At 42.7% G+C, this 21,839-nt stretch overlaps 1 protein-coding gene across 3 annotated transcripts in view; it reads left to right on the top strand.

Annotated features, from left to right (window-relative positions):
• Positions 1-21,839, top strand: part of fgf14 (fibroblast growth factor 14) — a 108,259-nt gene that overhangs the window by 56,854 nt on the left and 29,566 nt on the right. The window contains exons 1-3 of one of the 3 annotated variants that reach the window (XM_030081172.1): positions 8,460-8,530; positions 19,657-19,767; positions 20,972-21,075. In XM_030081172.1, coding sequence (XP_029937032.1) covers positions 8,488-8,530; positions 19,657-19,767; positions 20,972-21,075 — 258 coding nt within the window. In that variant the 5' untranslated portion in view covers positions 8,460-8,487. Of the gene's footprint in view, positions 1-8,459; positions 8,531-12,254; positions 12,448-19,656; positions 19,768-20,971; positions 21,076-21,839 lie in introns of those variants that run through there. The other 2 variants (XM_030081171.1, XM_030081169.1) reach the window with 2 other exon arrangements.

Genomic DNA, 21,839 nt, shown 5'->3' with positions numbered 1-21,839 from the left:
AAAACCCAAGAAACCCAGAGTAGGAACAGGGAAAATTTGGAAGAAATCTGGAGAAAGACCACAGACAAAGGAGGCACTTGGGCAGAGAGGTGTGCAATAGGTGGTGACTTAGTTGACTCACAAAAGAAAACACTTTAGCAGGAAAAAAACAAAACCACAAAAGTAGCAGGGGGCTCAACCAAGGCAGACGACATAGTCACAGCAGCGCAGGATGATGACCAGCCTCAAAGCAGCTGCAACAGCGAGGATGAGGGAGATGAAGAGGGAACATTATGAGAATGAGGGGGATAAAGGGGAAGGATAATGAGGTCGAGGGGGAGGTGGGAGTGGAGGAGGGTGCTGGGCACACCTGGATGGAAGACAGTCACACTCACACAAGGCATTCATGCCCAAGCAGAAGAGACACAGAGTGCTATCTTACACCCAGCGCAAGATGTATTTAAACAAGGAGGAAATTATGGTACATAAATGAATAAACAGAGTAAAGTCCATGGTTGTGGAAGGCACAAGAGCTGATGAAGAGAGAAACTGAGTGAGATCTCTAAACTGTCAGAGACTAAACTAACCTAAGACAAGAGAGCCTACAGGTAGCGACTCAGCCTCCCTCAGTGGTCAAATAGAAATTATATTATCCCTAAGCTCAAGAAAACAGATAAGTCCTAAGTTTGGTTTCAAAAGAATCAAGAGAGTTTGCCTCTCTGATGTAGGGCGACCATTCCAGATGAAAGGAGAGCAGTAAGAAAAGGCTTGGTGGCCAGCTCACGTACAATCTTAGATTTCAGGACTTTAAAATTTACCCTGGAATGAATTGGGAGCCAGTGAAGGAAAACCAGGACAGGTGTAATATGGTCAAATGTCCTCATTCTGGTCAGGATTCTGGCAGCAGCATTTTGGACCAGCTGAAGTCTTTTGGTACTAGAGGCAGGCAGATCAGAGTACAGAACATAACAGCGATCAAGGCAAGATGTGATAAATGCATGAACAATAGTTTCTGCATCAGCCATACTTATTGTGGGCCTAATTTTAGCGATATTGTGGTGGTGATAAAAGACAGTTTTGGTGGTGTTTTTGATTTGAGTGACTAGACTGGAGTCAAAAATCACACCAAGATTCTTAGCTGTAGAGTTTTGAGAGACAATGCAGTTGCTGAAATTTGGGCTAAAAGATGCCGATGTTTAGGTGGACTAATGACAAGCATTTCAGTCGTGCCTGCATTAAGCATTAGGAAATATGTAGGCATTCAACCTTTAATAGCACACATACACCTTTCAAGGTTAGCTAATTCAGATCTGAGTATTGTCAGCAATGTCAACAATGGAAACTAATGTTATGATTATACATAATATCACCTATAGGGAGCATTTACATAGAGAATAGGAGAGGGCCAAGGACCAACCCCTGAGGAACACCATAGTTAAGCTCTCGGTACGCAGAGGTCACATAATTGTAGTAGACACACTGCCTTTCTCTGAAAGATAGGATTTAAACCAATAGAGTGCCAGTCCATAAATACCAATCAAATTTTCCAGGTGTTTTAACAGTATGATGTGAATGACCATGTCAAATGCTGCACTCACATGAAGTATAGAGGTAGCACCAATATCCATATAGCTAGAAAGAGATAATTTGTTGTAAAAACATATGGTGTATTAACAAATTAAGAAAATGTGAGGATGAAAAAAAAAGGTTAGATTTTTAATCAGAAGCCCAATCACAACCAGTTTAAAAGAGAAAAACACCAGATTTAAGTGACAAATTTAGAAGACTGATGATTGTTGGGCTGAGGACTGGGAAGAGCTCTGTGGAAAGTTTAGCAGAGAGGGGTCAGGCAGGCGAGAGGCTGATTTAGCAGTGTGCACCAATTTGGAAAGCACATCCTAGAGACAGTATCAAGTTGAGTTAGAAGGTGCACATCCTGATTAATCTCTCGAGCAGTGACAGAGAACATGCAGGCGAGCTGATTTGATAGGCTAATTTGAATATTATCACGGATTAAGTCAATTTTTTTGCATAAAAATCTCAATTCGGAGTAAAATAGCCAGACAGAGGGGAGCGTTTCTGGGTTTTGATACGGTGTTAAAAGGAACCTGGGATTATTTTTGTTAAAGTTAATAATCTTTGAGTAGTAAGTGGATTTGGCTGTGGAGGGGGCGTGTTGATAATCTAGCAGGTGACTTTTCCAAGCGAGGCGGAGGATGTCTAGTTTAGTGGTGCGCCAGTTTCAGTCTAATCGCCTACACATCTGCTTAAATGCATGGGTATCATGTTTACGCCTATTTTTTATAATTAGTGCTGCCACCATATTGACTGCATTATGCTGGGTAGAATTAACACTGTCCTTCAAGTTATTCAAAGGCCCTTGCTGATCAGTGACAGAAGTGAGGGCAGGAGGAAGCAGATCAGCGAGCACAGCAGTAGCAGACGCATTAATGTGACAAAGCTATGAACGGTGATAAAGGTGAGTGGCAGAAATGGGAGTGTTACACGGAAAGTAATATGAAAATGGTCAGAATGCTCAGCAGCAGAATCACACATACCTTTGATTTTCTGTGACTGATCCATCTTCAGACAAAACATGACTAAAACTGTTGTCTAGGCCATGCTTGTTGTCTGCATAAAAGTTTTCCTTGTCTTGAAACATATATCTTTTACTGCATAACCATTTACATCTTTGCTTTTAATGACTGTACCCATCCATTTGTGCAATACAAGTTATCTGATTTAGCTTGAATTACGATCAGGAGTTTTACCTTACAGCATGTAATGTCAACATAGAGCAGCCCTGTAATATCACTGCTCTACTGGTGTTGTCGTACTGTGTTGTGCTATGTTTGTTTTCCAAAGGACAATCTGATCTGTGCCTTTAATTTGGCTGAAATGTTTGTTTGCAGTGACCTATTGCCATTTGCTGTTGATAATCTGCAAACAGCAAATAAGCTACCTGAGGGTATTATCTCAGCTGGTGAGCAAATCTCCATTTGGATCTGTCTCTCAGTGTGTGTGTGTGTGTGTGTGTGTGTGTGGCAAGTGTAACTGTGTGTAAGTGTGTGCATATATACTTACATAAATCTGAGCAAAAAAAGGCTATGAATATCATTTAAGAAAATTAATCTTAAAACTCAAATCCAAATAAATGGAATTCCTGAGCTAACCTGAAATACAAATGTCTGACTCCAAAAGTAACTGATTTGAGATGACACGGATTATTGAACCACATTTTTTTTAATAGGAATAAAAATGAAGAGATACAGGATCTTCCTAGTGATGATTGGGACCAAATGAATTATCATTTCATCAGTACACCAGTACATACTATGCCTATCCAAAGGAACTCATTAATTCAGGAAAACTCATCAGTATACACACATCCTCTACAACAACAAAAACCTAATTATGAAAACTTCAACTCTGGCTCAATAAGATAAAACCCTATATAAAATATGTCAGAAAAAAATGAAAAGTAAACAAAAAATTGGAAATTGCCAGTAAGCGTCAGGACTGGTTCTCGATTTGTTTTCATCAGTGTGAAGAAAAAGTAATGGCAAACACAAAACATTAAAGTGGCGGTGTGTCGTTGTCGTGAGGCTTCAACTGCTCTGTTGATTGTGTGGACTCGGAGTTGATCTTGTGAGCACCAAGGATCACAGACTAACAATGGGTCTGTTTTGAGTCTGCTTTGACAGCACATGGAACACCTCTGTTGTGAGCGAACTGAGTGTACAGGGGAGAAGACCAAGTGTTTGACACACTCTGAGCTGTGGTAACATTTGATCTGTGTCACTGTTAATGGGAGCCTGAGTGTGTGAGTGCTCTCTAATGACTGCTATCATACTGGAGAGTTTTAATCCCATCACTTCTGACTAATCACTGCAGTCCCTGGCCCCTGTCACCCCTATTAGCTGACAATCAAATACACATTCATGTGAGTGCACACACATAGGAACACACAGATGTTCACACATACAACACTAACATCGCACACACCTGAATACACACATTTTATGTGCAGTGATACAGTATCATCTGTCAGTTCTTGCTTCGTTCCTCGGATCAAAAGGCTCATGATGGCCAAAGTGCAGCCAGAGCTAATGACGATTAGCGTCATAACTTTTGCCATTATAGACATCATCAACTGTTCATTGTCTCTGGGGGAAAACTTTATTGCCGTCCTCAATTAGCTGTGGCTAAAGTCCCATTCACACACCATGTCACTGCAGATATATGGCCCATATCATATGAGCACACCATAATGGAACACTAGGATGGAAATAAGAAAACATGAGTGCACATGTTAATGAGCCTGAATGTTTCTGAGAGATATATGTTATGGTAATAGCTGGGATTACACTATTAACATAAAGACATTACTCTTTTGATACAGAGAAGGTTAATGATTCCTATGCAAAGCATGATTATGTAGTTAATTTTGCCCGGTGCACTGTCAGTCAGTAATTTAATTCAAAAACTAAATGATGCTCTTAACCTGAAAATGTATATTTAACACTACAGTGCAGTGGCAGAACGGCTGGTTTAAAAATAATAACACAAACCTGGTGGGATGAAATTGTTTTACGTGCTACTGCAGTTGAAACAGCTTTTGGATGAAATGTACAATATGATATGGTGATACTGTTTAGATTTTATTCACTGTATGTATTCTGTGTGTGTGTGTGGGTAGGGACGGATTTCCTCCCAGCTCTCAAACATGTCTCCTGAGGTCTGTTCAAGGCTTTGTACCTGTTTGATGGTATTTGATTTGGGCTTGTTTTACAAATACGACCTGCTATGATACATGCATGTGTGTGTGGTACTGAGGCACCGGTGTGTGGGAAGAGTCAGTAGCGGTAATGCGATCAGAGGTGGGCAGTGATTTTGATGGCCCTGTGGACTCCTTGCACCTGCATTCACATCAGGTATCACCGGCATACTGCAGCTAGACAGGGAGCCAGCTTAGACATAAGACACTGAGACACTGTTGAAGGTCAGTGGCTACTCCATTTATGCATGAAGGCTGAGGAAAAAATAAGGCTTCTCTTAAAGGTGAGTTTTGTTGTAAACATTTGCATGTCTTCATATTCAGCCCTGCTTTCTGCCATTTCCCAGATGCATGAAAAACTGGGGAAAGAACCACAGTGCTTTCTTGAACGTGTACTGTAGCATTTACTGACCTGATTTTCCCTAAATGGCATTTTGGAATCCACTAATGGAACTTGGCCTGACCTGACATCAACCTCATTACTATTCCATTACGCCTCCCAGGACTGAGGCACGCTCTCGCCTCCTCCCTGTATCAGACAATCCTCCCTGGGATTAATGCGCACACCTACTGTACACTTCCCTGTGCCGGTGTTTGCGGGTACGGGCTGACACACAAGCACGCTCACACATATGCACACACACATACACACACTCAAGTTATTTTCTTGGTAACATACCCATGCACTGGCATGATTGCTCGCTAACAGACACACACACTCGCTGTCATCTTTCAGCTCCAGAAGCAGGCTTGCCAGGGGGCTACGGACTAATTGATATTCTCCCACACTGCCCAGGGCTTCTCCAAGGAACCTCGCTCTGCAGTGCTGCTGACAATGCACATTCCATCACTGCTGCAGACTTAAAATAGGATCAAAGGATGAAGCAGTGTGTATGTGTCTCTGTGAGAGAGAGAGAAAAGAGAGGATGTGTGTGACCAGTGTGTTGACTGCAGCCTCTCATCTGCCTCAGTGAATTGTGATGTAGTGTTGCTCTGCTTCTGTCACACTTTCCCTGCCCATCTTGTCTCATTCATCTTTATTTGTATCTCTCTGGAATTTATATTCGTACACTCGTTCTGAAATTCCTTCATTTTATTTGTTGCTTTACCCCAGATCGTGTGCCATATAAGGGGGCTGTTTTTGATTAGAGCTATTATTCGGTAGTTAACCAATCACTGCCGGAGAGGGCCACAGGGCTCTGTTTAATCATTGATAATTGTACACAGTTTATGCTCTTCCCACTCGCTGTAATCGTGTTTTCTTTGAATGTGCAAAAAGTCAAAGTAAATGGAAAAAGCCTTCAGCCACAATTTTCACATTATGCATCGATCCACTTGACCTTTCTCTCCAGGAGGAGAGCCACCCAGAAGACCCAATTAGGTCCCTTCATTAACATTATCACTGTGGAGACCTGCAATTCAGACAATCAAGCTGTCTTTATGAGGCCAACGTGTCATGATGTCCAAACTACTACCCTGCCCCTTCAGCTTGTTTCTCAGTGGTGTAGGCTATGCATGCATTTAAATATCTATGGCTGTTTTTGTTTTATGTTTTTTCTTTCTTTCTGTCTTTCTTTTTTTTTTTTTTTTTAAATCTGGGACTGTGCTATTTGTGAGTGGAGCTCGCAGTGTGAAGCCACTCTGTTTCATTAGTGTCTCTGTTGGAGGGTTCCACACCTCAGGCCCACTCCAATCTTATCCCAGGGAGAAGGCAACACTCCATCACGCTCACAACAGAGAGACATATTGTAATGTGCCTATACATATTCTCTGGTGGCATATTTAGTACACCTAGAGGCTATTACCTGATGTCCATTTAAATGATTTTATGGCATGCCGCATGGGAGCATGGAACAGCCATTTAAATGTTTATGACATTTAGAAATGTCAGTTCTGTATACTTTTAACTTCATCATGTTTGGACTCTTACTCAATTTCTATAGGGCTTTTTGCAATTATTTAATAGCAGGATAGCACAATAATAGCCTGGTTTTTAGCCAGAAAATTATATCAGAAGATTACATCTCAATTGTTTATTAAGCTTTAGTAAATATTAATTCATTAATTTGTTGGTCTTATGCATTTACTGTTTACTGTGTTTCCTGCATGGGGTCAGGTGGGACTGGAGCCTATCCCAGAATGCACTGAGCAGAAGGCAGGGAAAAACCAAGGATGGAGCGAACACAGATAGACAAACACACACATTTACACCTACAACATGGACAGTTTAAAGTCTCCACTTCATCTGTTTGGTCTGTGGGAGGAAACCCACGCGTGTATGTGGAGAACATGCAAACTCCACACAGAAAGGGCTGGGAATTGAATCTTAGACCTTCTTGATACAAGCCGCCAGCTATAACCAGTGAGCCATAATGCTGCCCACTTAATAGATAATTCAACTTTTTAAATATACATGTATCCTTTTTTCCCCAGAATACTGTGCATTATCTTATGATTAGTTTCAGAAATGTCATACTCTATCCCCTGTGTCTAGCAAATCCATATTTAAGTCAGTGTTAAGACAGCCAGTCTCAGAATCCTCACCCACCTCCAGTGCCTCATTATGCACATTCATTCTCCACCGGTTAACAAGAGCTCTCCATTTTCATACCCCTCAAAAGCTCTTGGTGGACACTCCTCTCTCTTGACTGTCTGATTAGCTTGGGCGATTAGACTTCTCTACCAAAACAAATAAATACAAGCATGTGTACACAAAGCACACACACTAACACTCAAATGCACACACTGTTACACATTCATGGTGAATGAACCGGCCTCTCTGAAAAGCCTGCTCTTGATTGCCTCACTAGATGGACTTGTGATATTTCAGGGCTTTGATTAAACCCCTAAAGCACAGGGGGAAGGGAGAAAAGAGGGATAAAGTGAAAAAATGGCACAAATCCTAGCTAAGCAAAATTACTACTCCATCCTCAATTGAATTATCTATTTTCTCTGACTTTGATAATGTAATATAATTTGATTTCACCCATTTCTTTTTCTTTTTTTTTCACTGAGTTCTTTGAGCCCAAAGGAGTGCTTGGAAGTGCAGAGCTACGTAAGTAATAGCAATCACCAAAGGGCTTGTTTATCCTAGTCCCATTGGGTGACATTTACTGCTCCTTGGCAGCAGGACATCTAGCTAACAGTAATGTAATTTCCCTAGTAAAGATTGGATTAGAATGTCCTGCCCTGATGAGGCTGTGGCCTCATAAGTCTCAGTAAGATTCTGCCTCACCTAGTCTTTGCCTCCCACTACATTTGGATCATCACGTTTTCTATAGATCAACTGTGTACTGCATTATGTTCACTGCTATTTTGTATTGGCAGTAGTCAGTACAAAATACAGATTACAGACTGAATTCTTAAATCCTTCTGTATAGGCTCACTATTTTTATTCACTGGTCTCTTCTTGGCAACACAATAGTTTTATTAACAGCTGTCAATCATATCCCAAGTGTCGATTACTACTCCCATTCCATTTGGGGCCATTTTCAGACGGTGTGACCAAAACCATTAATCTAACTGCCTTTCTTTGTAACCCCACCTTAGAGAATGCCTAAGTGTTGAGAGTGGTCTTGGGCAAATTAATCTGAACAGTTTGGGGCGGACTGTCAGTTCACACTAACCACGTTAGCTCCTTGTATGGGCACTATAAATAGGGCATTAGAAGTCATTGGAAGCCAAGTCCCAGGGAAAGGTCTTGGCTTAGTGGGCTTTGGAATGGCTCTGCCATGGACTCTCACACGTTTACATGTAGGAGGAAAAAACATGTAGGTATGTGCTCCCTTCTTTTTTTCAATTAATGCAAAACATGCATTTCCAAAGGTCTCGATTTGCATTTTGACAACATGCATTGTATTCCGTTTGATGGGAAAACAATCTCCTCATACTCATGAGTTATTTTTGCTCCTCCAGAGTGTTCTCTGATCAGTCTTATACTGTGTGCATGTTGTGCAGTAAATAAGTCCATGCCTGTGCTATATGTGTAGAAAGCTTATCTGACTGCCCACACCGTATCCAACCCCATGATGTGTGGCTGAAAAGGAGAAAGAAGCAGTGCAAAGCCTTGACAGCTCCTCAACTTTGCTCTCCTATGTTCATTTTCTCTCAGACTGAGCACCTTTATAGAGACTGCTCCTAAATTATAACTGTACTGATCTTAGATAAATGTTTACAAGATATACTCTCACAGTGTGTTCCCTTTTCCATCCAACTCTTTTTTTTTTTTTTTATCTCACTGCTTCCCAATTTCGTGTTTCAAAAGTAATAAGTTTCATATGCTTCATTTTTTGAAACATGTGACTTAAGGTTGTCTCTTTATTGTGTTGTCTTTAAATCAACATCTAATGAACAAAATAGACAACATTAGTCTCGACTTAAGTGATAAGCTGCATTTACAACAGCTAGTGGAGAGTTAAATGAGAGAGAAAGGAACATATGTACAAAGTTCAAAAACACTCATTGGAGGAAAAAGCATTAAAACACAGTATATGCTTGTATGAGATTGGCTATTCACTAAGCCTACGGGACAGTATAAAACATTTGAGAGTTGGCTACTCCTTTATTTAAGTCTTCCTCTGGGCGGCAATTGTAAATTCAAACAATGCACGTACTCCAATACTCCAACCTTGTAGGATTTTGATTGAAGATTGATGTCAACGATGCTCTCCGCTGTGAGCAAAAGCCCTCTCCACTGCAGAGTCGGGGCTGCAACAGTGCTGCTCTCATAGCTGTTGTGGGAGAGGGACCATTGTTGAGCTGACAGTGTCCGCTGCTGGTTGTAGCGCTAACTGCAGTGCCTCCTACCTCGGAGCAAATGGGCTTCTGAGCCTCATCTATCCAGCTGAGTCCTCACCTAAGCTATATCCATTCAGAGCCCGTCTGGACAGGGGAGTGTGATCAGAGCATAACGGGGCTTTCCGTGTGTTGCACAAACCCAGGCATGATTTAATAAGGAGAGTTATAAATGCTCCTAGATGTGTTGTTAAATAGAAAATAAATAAGATATATCATTTTCATGCAGGCGGGAGACTTTCCTCTGTATGCGATGAGCCTGCCTTGCCTCTGTGCTTTCATTTCACTGTCGTGTTATTGTAAAACTCTACCCCCAGACCTCGGTGTTGAATTCCGAGTGGACGATTAAAAATGATCCTAGTCTGGCTGCACATTTTGCAATGCAGCTCATCCTATAGCCGAACAACCGTACAGCCGGATAGCAACAAGTGCGTCGTGTGTGCTGAGAATAAAAAAAGAAAGCACACCGGGGTAATGCAATGCCACAGCTCCCCGTGAACCCAGATGTTTAATTACAGCGACAAACAGCAGATGGCTCTCTTGAGTTTTAATTTCTGTGCTTGTGATTGAGACTTAGATGAGATTCAGCCAAATCAAGAAAGCTATATCGAATATTTTGTCATAATTTTTTTTCTAAATCTTTTTGCAGCTCCAATTTAGCGCCAAAATTGAGGAACTGGGTTGGATTTAGGCATTGAATGTGTCTTCAATTGCTTGTCATCCTATTACATGGTAAATCACACATTATGTGGGTGTCTTTCAAGTAAAGGATAATATGTCAGAGTGAAGGCAATATTACATCCCATCATTGTGCGTCCTTTAACACAATCCATGCGTTCGCCTGAGGGGACACAGTGCAGAAATTGCAGGCGCTGTCCGTGGTGCTGAAAACTTGAAGCCAAACGAGGGAGCAGCCTGCATCTGTGAGCCGGCAATTAAAACAATATGAAGGTGTTCCTTTACACAGCATTTGCAGCATCAACCATTTCCCTTCTCATGAATTGGAGCATAAAGTTATTACAGCCCTCTGAGATTTTTATTCAAGCTGATTCGGGGGTGGCAGCGAGCTGGAAATACAATTCTACAAATGCAACTCTGGCGGGTTAATTTTAACCTACATGAGCTCTGCTGTTTAGTCTATTTTAGTTTTTATTTAATTTTTCCAAATCGTTCCAAGTGAATTCAATTCATTCAGCAACAACACAACTGTGAGTTTCATGTGGCATGCAGCAAAGGTCTAATTTTGATCTAAGTATCTGTCACAAGCTGTTAGGGGCATTTGGGGCGGAAGCCTTCAGGAACTGAATCTTACACTCATGGCAACATCCAAACCCCACTGATAATTTCCCCCTAGAGCAAGGGTTTGGACTCTGGTGGTCGAGAGGGAGGGAGTGGGGGAGGGCATTCACTTCACTCATGCGTATACTGAGAAGGGACGAGTGGTACTTGTTGATGGGGAGGATTTGTTGATCTAGGTATAGGCAGACGCGAGTGACCACCGCTGCCCATCGCGTTTGCCTCTAGCGTGGGAAAAGGAATTGTGCGATATACCGGCGTCGTCACAATTTTTAAAATTCCCATTACGCACTGGTTTCCGTACGTGCATCTCCCACGCCGTAGACTCTATATGAAAATCCTGTAAGCCGAATTGTTCGCCGGGCGTTTTAAGTTTATGTATTTGTATGCAGCTTGTCACACAGTGCAGACGTCATCTCCACAGGACTCAGATCAGCTTTGCTTACATTTTTTCTTCATGGCTCCAATCGCGCACAGTCGCCTTTATTGTGATTGTGGGTTTGTTTTTACATAACGAATTGCTACATGGATTACAAAGACGAAAATATTTTTTGAAAACGTCACCCGACTGACTTTCGGATAGGTAGGCTGTTTGCTGTAACACAAAACTGGAAAATAACTTTGCCTTCATCCATTTAACTTACATTCCAGTTACTCCGGTTGCGTAGTTACTTGCATCTCCCAGTGTGTGACTATTAATAATTGCTCATCGCAGGGTCCCTGTTGCGGATTGCTTAGTGCAAACTTGGGAGTTCGCATGAGCTTCACCCGGGCTGCTGTGCCTATACTCGGATGGTGATCATCGTCAGAGGCGCCTGTATTTGCTTGATTGCTGGCGGCGCACACACATGCACGGCGTGCCCACCGCTACCTAAAGCAGCGAGTTGTGAGAAGAGCCCCGCTTGCAGAGGGAGAAGAAAACGGGAGGCGAAAGGAGGCAAGAGTAGAAGAATCTGCTGTGAGTGAGGACGCTGCAGCCGGCACTGGACATTTAGGCGGCGATGATACTGAAAATGTCACAGTCAGTGAGCAAAACATCAACGTGCAGGTGTGAATAGTCATCTGCGATCTCGGTCTGGGTGAGTTTGGCATAGCTCCTCATCAGCGAGGCTATGGTTATTTATTCAGACATGGAATTACAATTGAATTGATTTTGATTTTTCCACGATGTCCAAGAATTATTCCGGTGATGAAGACGGCTTGTTTGATACCACAATTATCATGTAGTGTCTGGACAAAAAAGAAAAACAACCCATAAGAATACTGTTTGACACTTCATATCACGGAACGGACCGCACAGCCGCCACCATGGGACTGTGACCCGGGCTGCGAGCTCTGAGAGGCGGCTGTTTATGTAGTCTGTGCTCCGTGTGCAGACTGGACCTGAACAGTTGTAAGATTTTGAGCCATGGCTGCTGCTATCGCAAGTGGGCTGATCAGACAGAAGAGACAGGCACGGGAGCAGCACATAGACCGGCCCTCGACCAACCGGAGGAGAAAGAGCCCCAACAAGAACAAGGGGCTCTGCAATGGGAACCTGGTCGACATCTTCTCTAAAGTGCGCATCTTCGGCCTCAGAAAGCGGCGACTACGGAGACAAGGTGTGGGAACTTTACTGTGCAAGCTGCCTGCTGTGTTGGCGTAGAGCATTGTGTATTACCCGTAAACATGTGCAGACATTATACGTAGGCAACCACTGGTTGATAGCTTTAATTTGGCTGGTCACCTTCACATTTACATTCCCCCCCGTGGTGTGTTTGAAGGCGACGAGAAAATGAAATAAATGTTACATATTGCTCCCTGCATAATAGGTTGATTGGAGGAGGGGGGTGGGGGTGGAGGGTGCTGTGTATTGACCAGTCAGTCTCACGTCCCTGTGGTTGGGCGGGGAGAATAACAAATCTGGCTCTGATTTACATGCAATCTCAGGTAGCTGACAGGCTCCACACGAGTTGTGCCTAATGGTTTAGACAGGTTTACCGAGCTGTCACCTTGGCATTGCTGGAAAGGGCCCAGTCGTTATGAAGCACATACACGAATTGCTCAACTGCTTAGTACATAAGTACATCACCAGAGCGAGCAATGAAACTCATTTATATGCAAGCAAAAAGGTCAGTATCTCACGGAATGGAGGTTACGCCTTTCAAACATAATCTTTTCTCGCATAATTTTACGAATTCGTGGGCCAAGGCCTTTATCCCTCGCTGATATTCGTTCCACTTATGAAAATGTCATGAGCATTTTAGCTCTAATGTGGCAACCTGGGAATGGTAAAGAGCACTGTCAACCATTATTTCACTGCTGAAGTCAGTGCCAACTGTACAGACATCTTTTCTTAATAAAAATGCATTAATTTAAAGGCCCACAGGAAATCTTCCCTTCCCAGTGAGTGATGGAAGATGGCTAAATTTTCCACTTACAATCATCAGGTGTTAGACTTGTTGCATTAGACACGCTGTCTCCAGATCATAGGAACAGGTATTGTCCCTGAATATAAACAATTCAGACTTCCAGGCAGATTTTTTTAATCAAGAAAAGTGTTTTGCATTTCATCTTTAAACAACTGGAAAACCATTTTGAATAACTAAGTGTAAGCCCCTTTCTATATCCATTTTACAACTGAACAATACTTTAAATGGAAATTTTCCCCTCAGTAGCCCTACAGTAATTACACAAATAATACATTTTGATATAAAAGGATCTATATGTAGAGAACAGCACATGGAGGGCACATCTGGACGTGGTTCAAGGTGCATTAGAATGCCAGGCTGTAATCTGCTTTTCCAACAGGCTTCTGTTTCTGCTTACACCCACTGTGTGTATGTGTGAGAGTCTGTGTGTATTGGTGCCTGTATGTCTGTGTGGGCACATATAATTGTCTGTCTGCCTCTTTCATTTGAGAATTTGCTTGTGGCGTATCTGCCTGTCTTTGTGTCTGAAATCCTCGGCAGTGTCCAATAGGCCCACAGATCAGAGATGTGGACAGAAGCTGCTGTCATTCAGGAGGGGAATTAATGCCTGGCCACGCCAATAGATGGGACTGATAAAACCATAATATGCTCTGCAAGGGGCCTGTCTGGTATGGTGTATATCTTAGTACCTGTCCTGGGTGTGAACAAGGGGGATCTGGCACAAATAAATCTGGGAGTCAGAGATGCGGCTGCCAAGTTAACCTGCAGTGACGAATTACCCCTGAAATGCCTTGAAAACAACACACCTACCACCGGCCATTTTATTGGAGCAACCCAGGGCCTCACTGAGCCTGAGAATAATGATGAGATTCCACAGTGGCAGTGCCATGAGAAAGACTGGTGAGTTTCATTCTGGGGCTCCACAAAGCATGACCCCCCTGTCTGGGAGAAGAGAAACGCTCCCCACCAAAATGAAAACAGAATGGGGGGAAAGCTCCTCTGAAATGGGTGATTTGTCCTGGTTTCTGGATGATAGACCTCTAATCAGAACACAGGGCAAACACTCTGTTGTCTCTTGCTTTAATTTGTGTTATTTGTGATTAAAGGCTTAATGGGAATATACCTCATTAATTTCCACCTCTCTTGAGAATTGGGAAAATCTTTACCAGGCGATATCAGACCACTGGTCTCTGGGTGTACCCCCACCACCTCTATTTCTCTCCCTCTTTCTCTTTCACTGTATCACAAGCGCACCCAGCTAAAGAGGACTAATGGCTTGTTTGCTAAGCTTAATTTAATATTGGACCCCGGAAGGACATTTTAGGTGAATGCACCACCCATCATATGTGGTGTGATAATGTAGGCAGACACCACAGTCATCTTCGTTTCAGGCCATCCCCCAGTGAAAACACATTGGACTTCCCGTGAGAGCTTAGAGGGGGCCTGCAGAGAACATAGCTTTCGTGCCTTTCACAACATGATATGTTTAAGCCAAAATAAAATTCCCGCTGAGATCTCTCACGGTGAGGGCACTAGGTGTTTTAAATTTACTCTAAAACAAATATTCCCTTTGCCTTGAGCATTAATCATTTAAGGTGTGGCCAGGAATTGGATTGCTATGGGTATGGCATGTACTGATAGGCGGCAACATGAAATATTGTTTTTGCAGTAATGAGCCTTTTAGTCCAACACACTCAGATAATATAATCTTGACTATGAACAAACAAAGAATACTCCTTCTTCCATTTTACATCTATGTTCATTTCATTTGAACCTGGTTTCTGCAGTATTATTACAACAGCCTGGTCAGAAAATAATGTTTAGAATAGCTGTGGACTCTATGGTATACACCCCATCAATCAAAGTAAATGCTCCAGGATCAGGATTCCCCTCAGTGCGCAGTGTGAGCAGTCACCAAAAACAGGCATAGACAGTATAAACTTGACTGTATATTCATCAAAAATGCAAAGCCATAATGAATTTGTTAGTTATACATTCAGATCATCAGCATACATTAAATATGGCCTACTTCTCACATAGTGAAATATTAGAAAATACATTCAAAATGAACAGAAAATACTACATTGATGTGCTCTACAGTGAGTTAATCGTAGTGCATAGATGTTGTTTCTTGTCCTTGTCCTCTACTTTATGGAAACATGTTTGAAATACTGTGTTTGTATCCATCATATCAACTCGGGGTGATTTTTAATTGTCCATGGATTTTGACAGCAGATGCAGAACCAGTGATCAGATAGATTTTCGCGGATTAAAATTGAGAGTTGTAAATCCTATTACACTTCATCCACCGAGTGTGATGGGGGCACGTCCAGCTGTGGCTCACCCATAATCTCACTGCTCTGGCTCTCATTAGCTGACTAGATTACACCCATATATCATTAGATCCCGTTACATAGATCAGTGCAACGGAAAAGCCCATTTGGAGGTGAATGTTTTCCTTTTACAATGACGGTTTATTGAATAGTATGTTGACAGGATGCAGTCAAACACAAGTGCTTCATCAGCAGGCTTTCTGAATTATCTGCATTATAGGAGTTGCTGCTGATGTGACATGAGTTGTTGTTGGTATAAGAGAAACGGAGAAGGGGCGGCGGCAGCTTTCCTTGCTTCATCCACTTTTCCATGACAACAGAGGGAGGCAACACAGAGGGGTTTTTCCTATGCAGGCTGGAAAAGCCCTTCTCCTATTCCAGAAGCATCCAAAGTGGGTCAGGCAGGGCAGAGCTGACGGCAGTCTACAATTGCTGTTGTTGCTGCTGCTGCTGTGTGTGTGTGTGTGTGTGTGTGTGTGTGTGTTTGTGTGTGTGTGTACCATACATAATACTGAATTTAACATTTGTCTTTATCTGCCTTTGCGAGAAAAGGTGTAGATTCTAGGGGCGATAGAAACAAGAGAGAGAGATGGATGACGGAGCTGGATAGACAAAGGAGATACAAGCAGGGTGAGAGGAGGGGTGAAGAGAGAAAATGAGACAGCGAGAGGACGAGGGAGCTCGGGAGGCCACTTTGCAAAAAATAAGCAACATCACGACTTGTCTGTGACAGTTCAATTTATATGCATAGGGTACTTCTACTGCAGAATGACACGGTTTGAGGTCTTATGGTTCTGATACTTGTTTTTGAAGGAAACCCCCCTGCTGCTGCCAAATGGCTGTTCTGTCTCCCTAGAAACAAGGAAGTGGCATGTAGAAACAGACAGCTATTGCAAAAAGCAAAATCATGGGACTGTGAATGTCCAGCTAAAGTAAACAGAGGAAGATACCCCAGCTCTGTTGCTTTACTGTTTGGGTTTGTATCAGAGAGGGGACACACAGATGGACAAGGAGAGTGAAACCGACAGGTTAACAGAAACAAAGAAAGTCAATGGGAAACAGAAGAAAGCGTGTGTATGAGTCAAGCATCTTTTTGACGGGGAGACTCTCCACAGGGAGATGTTTTTGAAGCAGACGTGGATATTTCAGAGTGCATGCACCATATCCAACCCCTCACTGCTACTCTGACAGCACTGAAAACGCTGTGTCATTCTAAAAACACTGAGCGTTTCTTTTTTACAAAGAAATAGGCAAACATCAATGCAATGAGGGATTTTAAAAGATGGTTGCTTTGTATCAGAAAAAAAGAAAGAATCTAGAACTGACCTGAAACCTAGAGCATTCATCTGATGACCAAAAATAAGCTCAGCCTTCAGCACGAATTGCACCCATGGGTGTCCAACGCGTTTGTGTTATAAAAATCCATTAGCCGTTTCACCACAGTGTATGTAGCAGGACACATGGATGTCCAGTGTTAAGCTGACAGTCATAAATAATGCATGGGCAGACATGATTGCATTGGATACCACTGGCAACACCATGTAGAATAAGATTATATGTCTGCTATCATATTACTCTTACCTCACATACTGTGCAATTGCCTTTTATCTTTTAGTTCTCATTCGTCAAATTAGGTAAAATGTTACAGATTTCAGCCGAGAACTACAGAAGCTCTAAACTAAAGGGGGAATCCAGGTTTTGTGTGAGAGACCGGCTGGCTTCCCCCGGGGAGCATGGCCGGCATCACATGATTTATAGCATGATGGAGGAGCCAAGTTCACCCTCATGTGGAAATAGCCACATTCACACACATGCATGTACTCACACACACACATACAGCGTGTGAGTGTATACGCACGGAACCCGCACCCAGTTCTGCTTTAATTATTACAGATAGCCCCCCTCTGAACCAGCTTCAAAATCAATCTCACTCCCACAGATTGTTTAAATGATGCTGATCAAAGTCATTAATTGATTGTAGGCTAGCCATCTCAGTGTGTCCTCACAAGTGTACTTGCTCAAGGGGATTGCACACTCATTAAAAATCCATGTGAAAAAGTGTGTGCTAGCTGGCGAGTAAGCCTATGTTCCCGTGCATCTGCATATTCTCATGCTCCTCATGCTTTATAAAAGCTTGTGCATCTACCGCTAAGTGGCTTGATGGGCAATACCAGTGTGTCTTTTCCATATATATTTGCAAGAAGAATTGCTCAATTAACATTTAGCCAATGAGTTCTTTCTATAAAGGCACTAGTCCATTTGCATTCCTGTATTTTCTCCGCCCTGGTAGTTTTTCATTGCCCGGAGAGCTACCTTTGATGTGTCAGCCTCATCATGCTATCCCTTTGTAGGCTTTCATAGGGCACTGGGCCATACGAGAATGAGCACACACATACAGGCACACACACACACACACACACATGCACTCTGAGTTTCTGATTTGTAAGGGCAGCAGGTTGTGGGTAGGCTAGAGGGTGATACAGGTAGAAAACTGACAGGGCAGTAAAAGATTGGCTTTTATATCCCATTCACAGATGAAAGGGCTCATGTTGTTCGTTACTCATGTAAATCGTCCACCGTGTCTGTCAGATGAAGATCAGAATGCGAAAGGGTGATGTGTGCCCCTCACCGAATGACTGCAACAATTTTGACCAGGCTGAGTTGCATTGTTAACAAGAGAGATACTGTCACTGTCCTGTCAGCCTCCTCAATGCTCGGCAGAGGCTCCCTCGCGTGTGACAGTCAGATTCTGCTTTAGCCACCTTGTCATTGTCCTGGGCAGGCAACAAAGCAGTGCTGTTGAATGCTGTGATGCTGGTATTGCTCGGCGAGTCTTCTCGCACAAGCAGAAAGGCATTTTCTCCTCTTTTCAGGCAGCAGTGAAAGGTCTCAGTGCTTCCTAATGCCACCAAACGACAGAACCATTTCCGAGGAGACTGCCTTGAGCTATACACAGAGAGAAAAAAAAAAAAGTACAGCCAATGCCTGTCTCTGCCCTCAGCAAGACCTCCTGAGCTTTGTGGCCGAGCTCTTTGTCTCTCTCTCTCTTTCTCTCTCTCTCTCTCTCTCTCACACACACACACACACACACACACACACACACACAGAAGCATGGAGAATGTTACGGGCTCAGGTGAAGGTGATTGTTCGCCTCCTCAGGGCTTTCTTAGAATGAAATCTGGGGTGATGGCTGTCTCTATGATAAAGATAATGTTGATGGTATATGACCCAAGGGGTTGTGCAGGTACACATACAATCATAGAAACCTCTCTCACACATACACTCACATGCACAGATGAACGAGACATCCCCAGGTACAAGCGCCTGCAGGTTTACTGAAATGTATTGCTTTCGGTGTTCCATTCGTTCACTCTTTAAATTGTTCAACATTCTCACATTCACTTTTCCCCCTTTGTGCAAAAATACAAAATGCCAGTGCGAGTACAACAAGACTGGTTGAGGTTTAGTCGGCCTGGGCGTTTTTACCACAGAGGTGATTTATTTAGATATGTAGCTAATTCCCCCATTGGGTTTGCTGGAAGGGACAGGGCCCAGTAGCTGTTACATCCCACACTAAGGACCCAGAGAGGGTGCTATTGGGTTCATTATGGGAGCCAGGCAGCCACAGATTAATTCTGCAGCCTATAATTGGATGGCCTATCTCTGAGCAGGGCAGGGCTTATGTGCACTGAATTTTGGCTGCAGGATTTGCTTGTGAAAATACACTAGGGTCATAAAGTATTGTAAAATACTTCTGCACAGTGTTTTATGGCGCCTTGCTGTTAACGCCCTCAGAAAACAGCATATTACAATATCCCTGGTACACTAAAGCAGCAGCTATTGATTTGTTGATACTGCACAAGCTAATTTGGTTTTCTGCTGCAGATCCCATTTAACTTCTGTTTTTGTTTTTGTTTGTGTTTGTCTGTTTTCTGAAGATCCGTTATTTTGGAGTGGCTTTGGCATAATATACTAATCTATAACCTGCTTCTCTCTCCCCCCCCCCCCCCCCCCCCCCCCCCCCCCCCCCCCCCCCCCTCTCTCTCTCTGTCTCTCTCTCACACAGATCCCCAGCTCAAGGGTATAGTGACCAGGTTATATTGCAGGCAGGGATACTACTTGCAAATGAACCCCGATGGCTCTCTTGATGGGACCAAGGATGACAGCAGTAATTCCTGTGAGTAACCTGACGGTCTCTTGGCATCCTCGACAGCTCCATGTGACAGCTGTGTACACACAACATAGCATGAAATCCTAAAATCAGAGCACACAATGAAATATAGCTAATCTTTTTTTTTTTTTTTTTTTCAGTGTTATGAAAACATCATAATAAAGATATTCTTTTCCATCGCCAAATTATTTTAGAGCTTTCGGGGCAGACTGTGTTCTTAAATGACAGGGACAGGATCATGCAGATTTGTCCTTTTCTCTGAGAGGGAAAGTGGACCAGGAAACAGTAGGCTTAATGGGGAGAAAAGGGTATTATTAGCTTGTTCTGGCACTGCTCCTCTAGCGCTTCAGGCTAGCTGGTTAATTTGATTTCAGTGCTTGGTGCTAACGCTAGCTTGACACTCTGCATTGTGTCACTTTCTCCTGTTGCCGTGAGGAGATGTCGCACATGCCACATCTGATAGGCTGATTACAAGATGTATTGAAACACTGAGCAGCACAGGTAGCACAACGGGGATACTGATCTAACATATGTAATTACCCTGCATTTAACTGATAATGCACTGCCAAAGCAAGTGCTGGCTTTCACTATTGCACACAAAATTTGACCATTTACAACGTATGGGTTTGTGAAACTGGCCTGCTGCCACCATAAACCATACTCACAGTGGTCATCTCATCCCTCACCTGGACCCAATCCGCCAATACCAATTACCTGTGAGGTCAGCGGAGTTCATTACACAGTACATTTAAGTCATGCCATACGTTCAAACTTAATGTCACAGCCTGGCCAGTCCTGTTATTGCTCACCAGTACAAACAATAGCCATTACCTAACAGGCCCAAGGAGTCCGCCTCAACAACAAAGGGGCTATTAAATATGCCACGCACCAGTGGTGGCCCCAATTACAGCTACTTTCCAGGTAGCTCAGGGTGGTCCAAGCTATGCAAGGCTGGTCACACTCACCAGCCAGGCGGCAGTTCATCTCCAGAGATTACCTAAATACAACGGCTAGCTATTGTGTTATCTATGCTTTGTGAGGCGTTAATGATAGGCACTTTGCATTTGGGTGATGGATTACACCATAATGTTATTTTTTCTATTGTATTTAATGTGCACTTAATGGTTAGTTTTGTGTAAGACAATGTGTTTGGTGATATTTCTTTGCGTGTGTGTGTGTGTGTGTGTGTGTGTGTGTGTCTGTCTTTCAGCTTTGTTCAACCTTATTCCTGTGGGCCTCAGAGTTGTTGCCATTCAGTCCGTGAAGACAGGGTTATACATCGCCATGAACGGGGAGGGCCATCTGTACACATCAGTAAGCTTTCTACTCTGTTCTCTTCTATTCTAATAGTGAAATATCACTATATCTTAGAAAATATATATAATTTTGCTTCAAAGGAGAAAATGCATTTTGTGAAATATATACACAGCATAATGAATTGAGTCTAAAATGGGTAATGATTTCAGTGATGTTTCCATCTGTATACTAAGCATATTGCTATATTTTATCATGCATGCATTTATAGGCAAAAGAAATCATATTAATATCATGTTTCATTTGTTAGACCAAAGGGAGATTGTAGACTTGTCTAGAGTTAATGTTTACAATAAGGGGCACTGAGCCTGTCTCAGATATTTGACACCCCTGCAGTGGGGAAATTGCATTTCTGTGAAGGTTAGGAATCCCATTAAGCAGAAATTCATGCATATAGATTTCTATTTATCAGGTTAAATGCCCCCAGAGTTGGATGTTTTCATTCCATAAGAAAAAAATCATTTACATCAGGTGAAATGCATCAGGAAGGAGCCACTTATTTCTCCCTCCCATGTGAACCGTTTCAGAGCTATTACCAACTAACCGTTTATTATTAAGTATCGATCTTTTGGTCCATTACCTTATTAAAATCAGGTGGATATTTGTTGTAGCAGAGAAATTCTTTGATTTTGTTCACCTTCAAACGTATTTAAAATTGGACAGCATTTCCTTTCTAGGCTCTGTCATTAAAGTGCGCCGCTGTATTGAGATCTGACCACAGGTGGGCCGTATGAAGAATAGCCATTTTTATCGACGATCTTTCT

Source organism: Myripristis murdjan, chromosome 21 (genome assembly GCF_902150065.1).
Source record: "Myripristis murdjan chromosome 21, fMyrMur1.1, whole genome shotgun sequence".
NCBI classification, from domain to species: Eukaryota; Metazoa; Chordata; class Actinopteri; order Holocentriformes; family Holocentridae; genus Myripristis; species Myripristis murdjan.
This window is presented reverse-complemented; position numbering and strand designations above follow the sequence as displayed.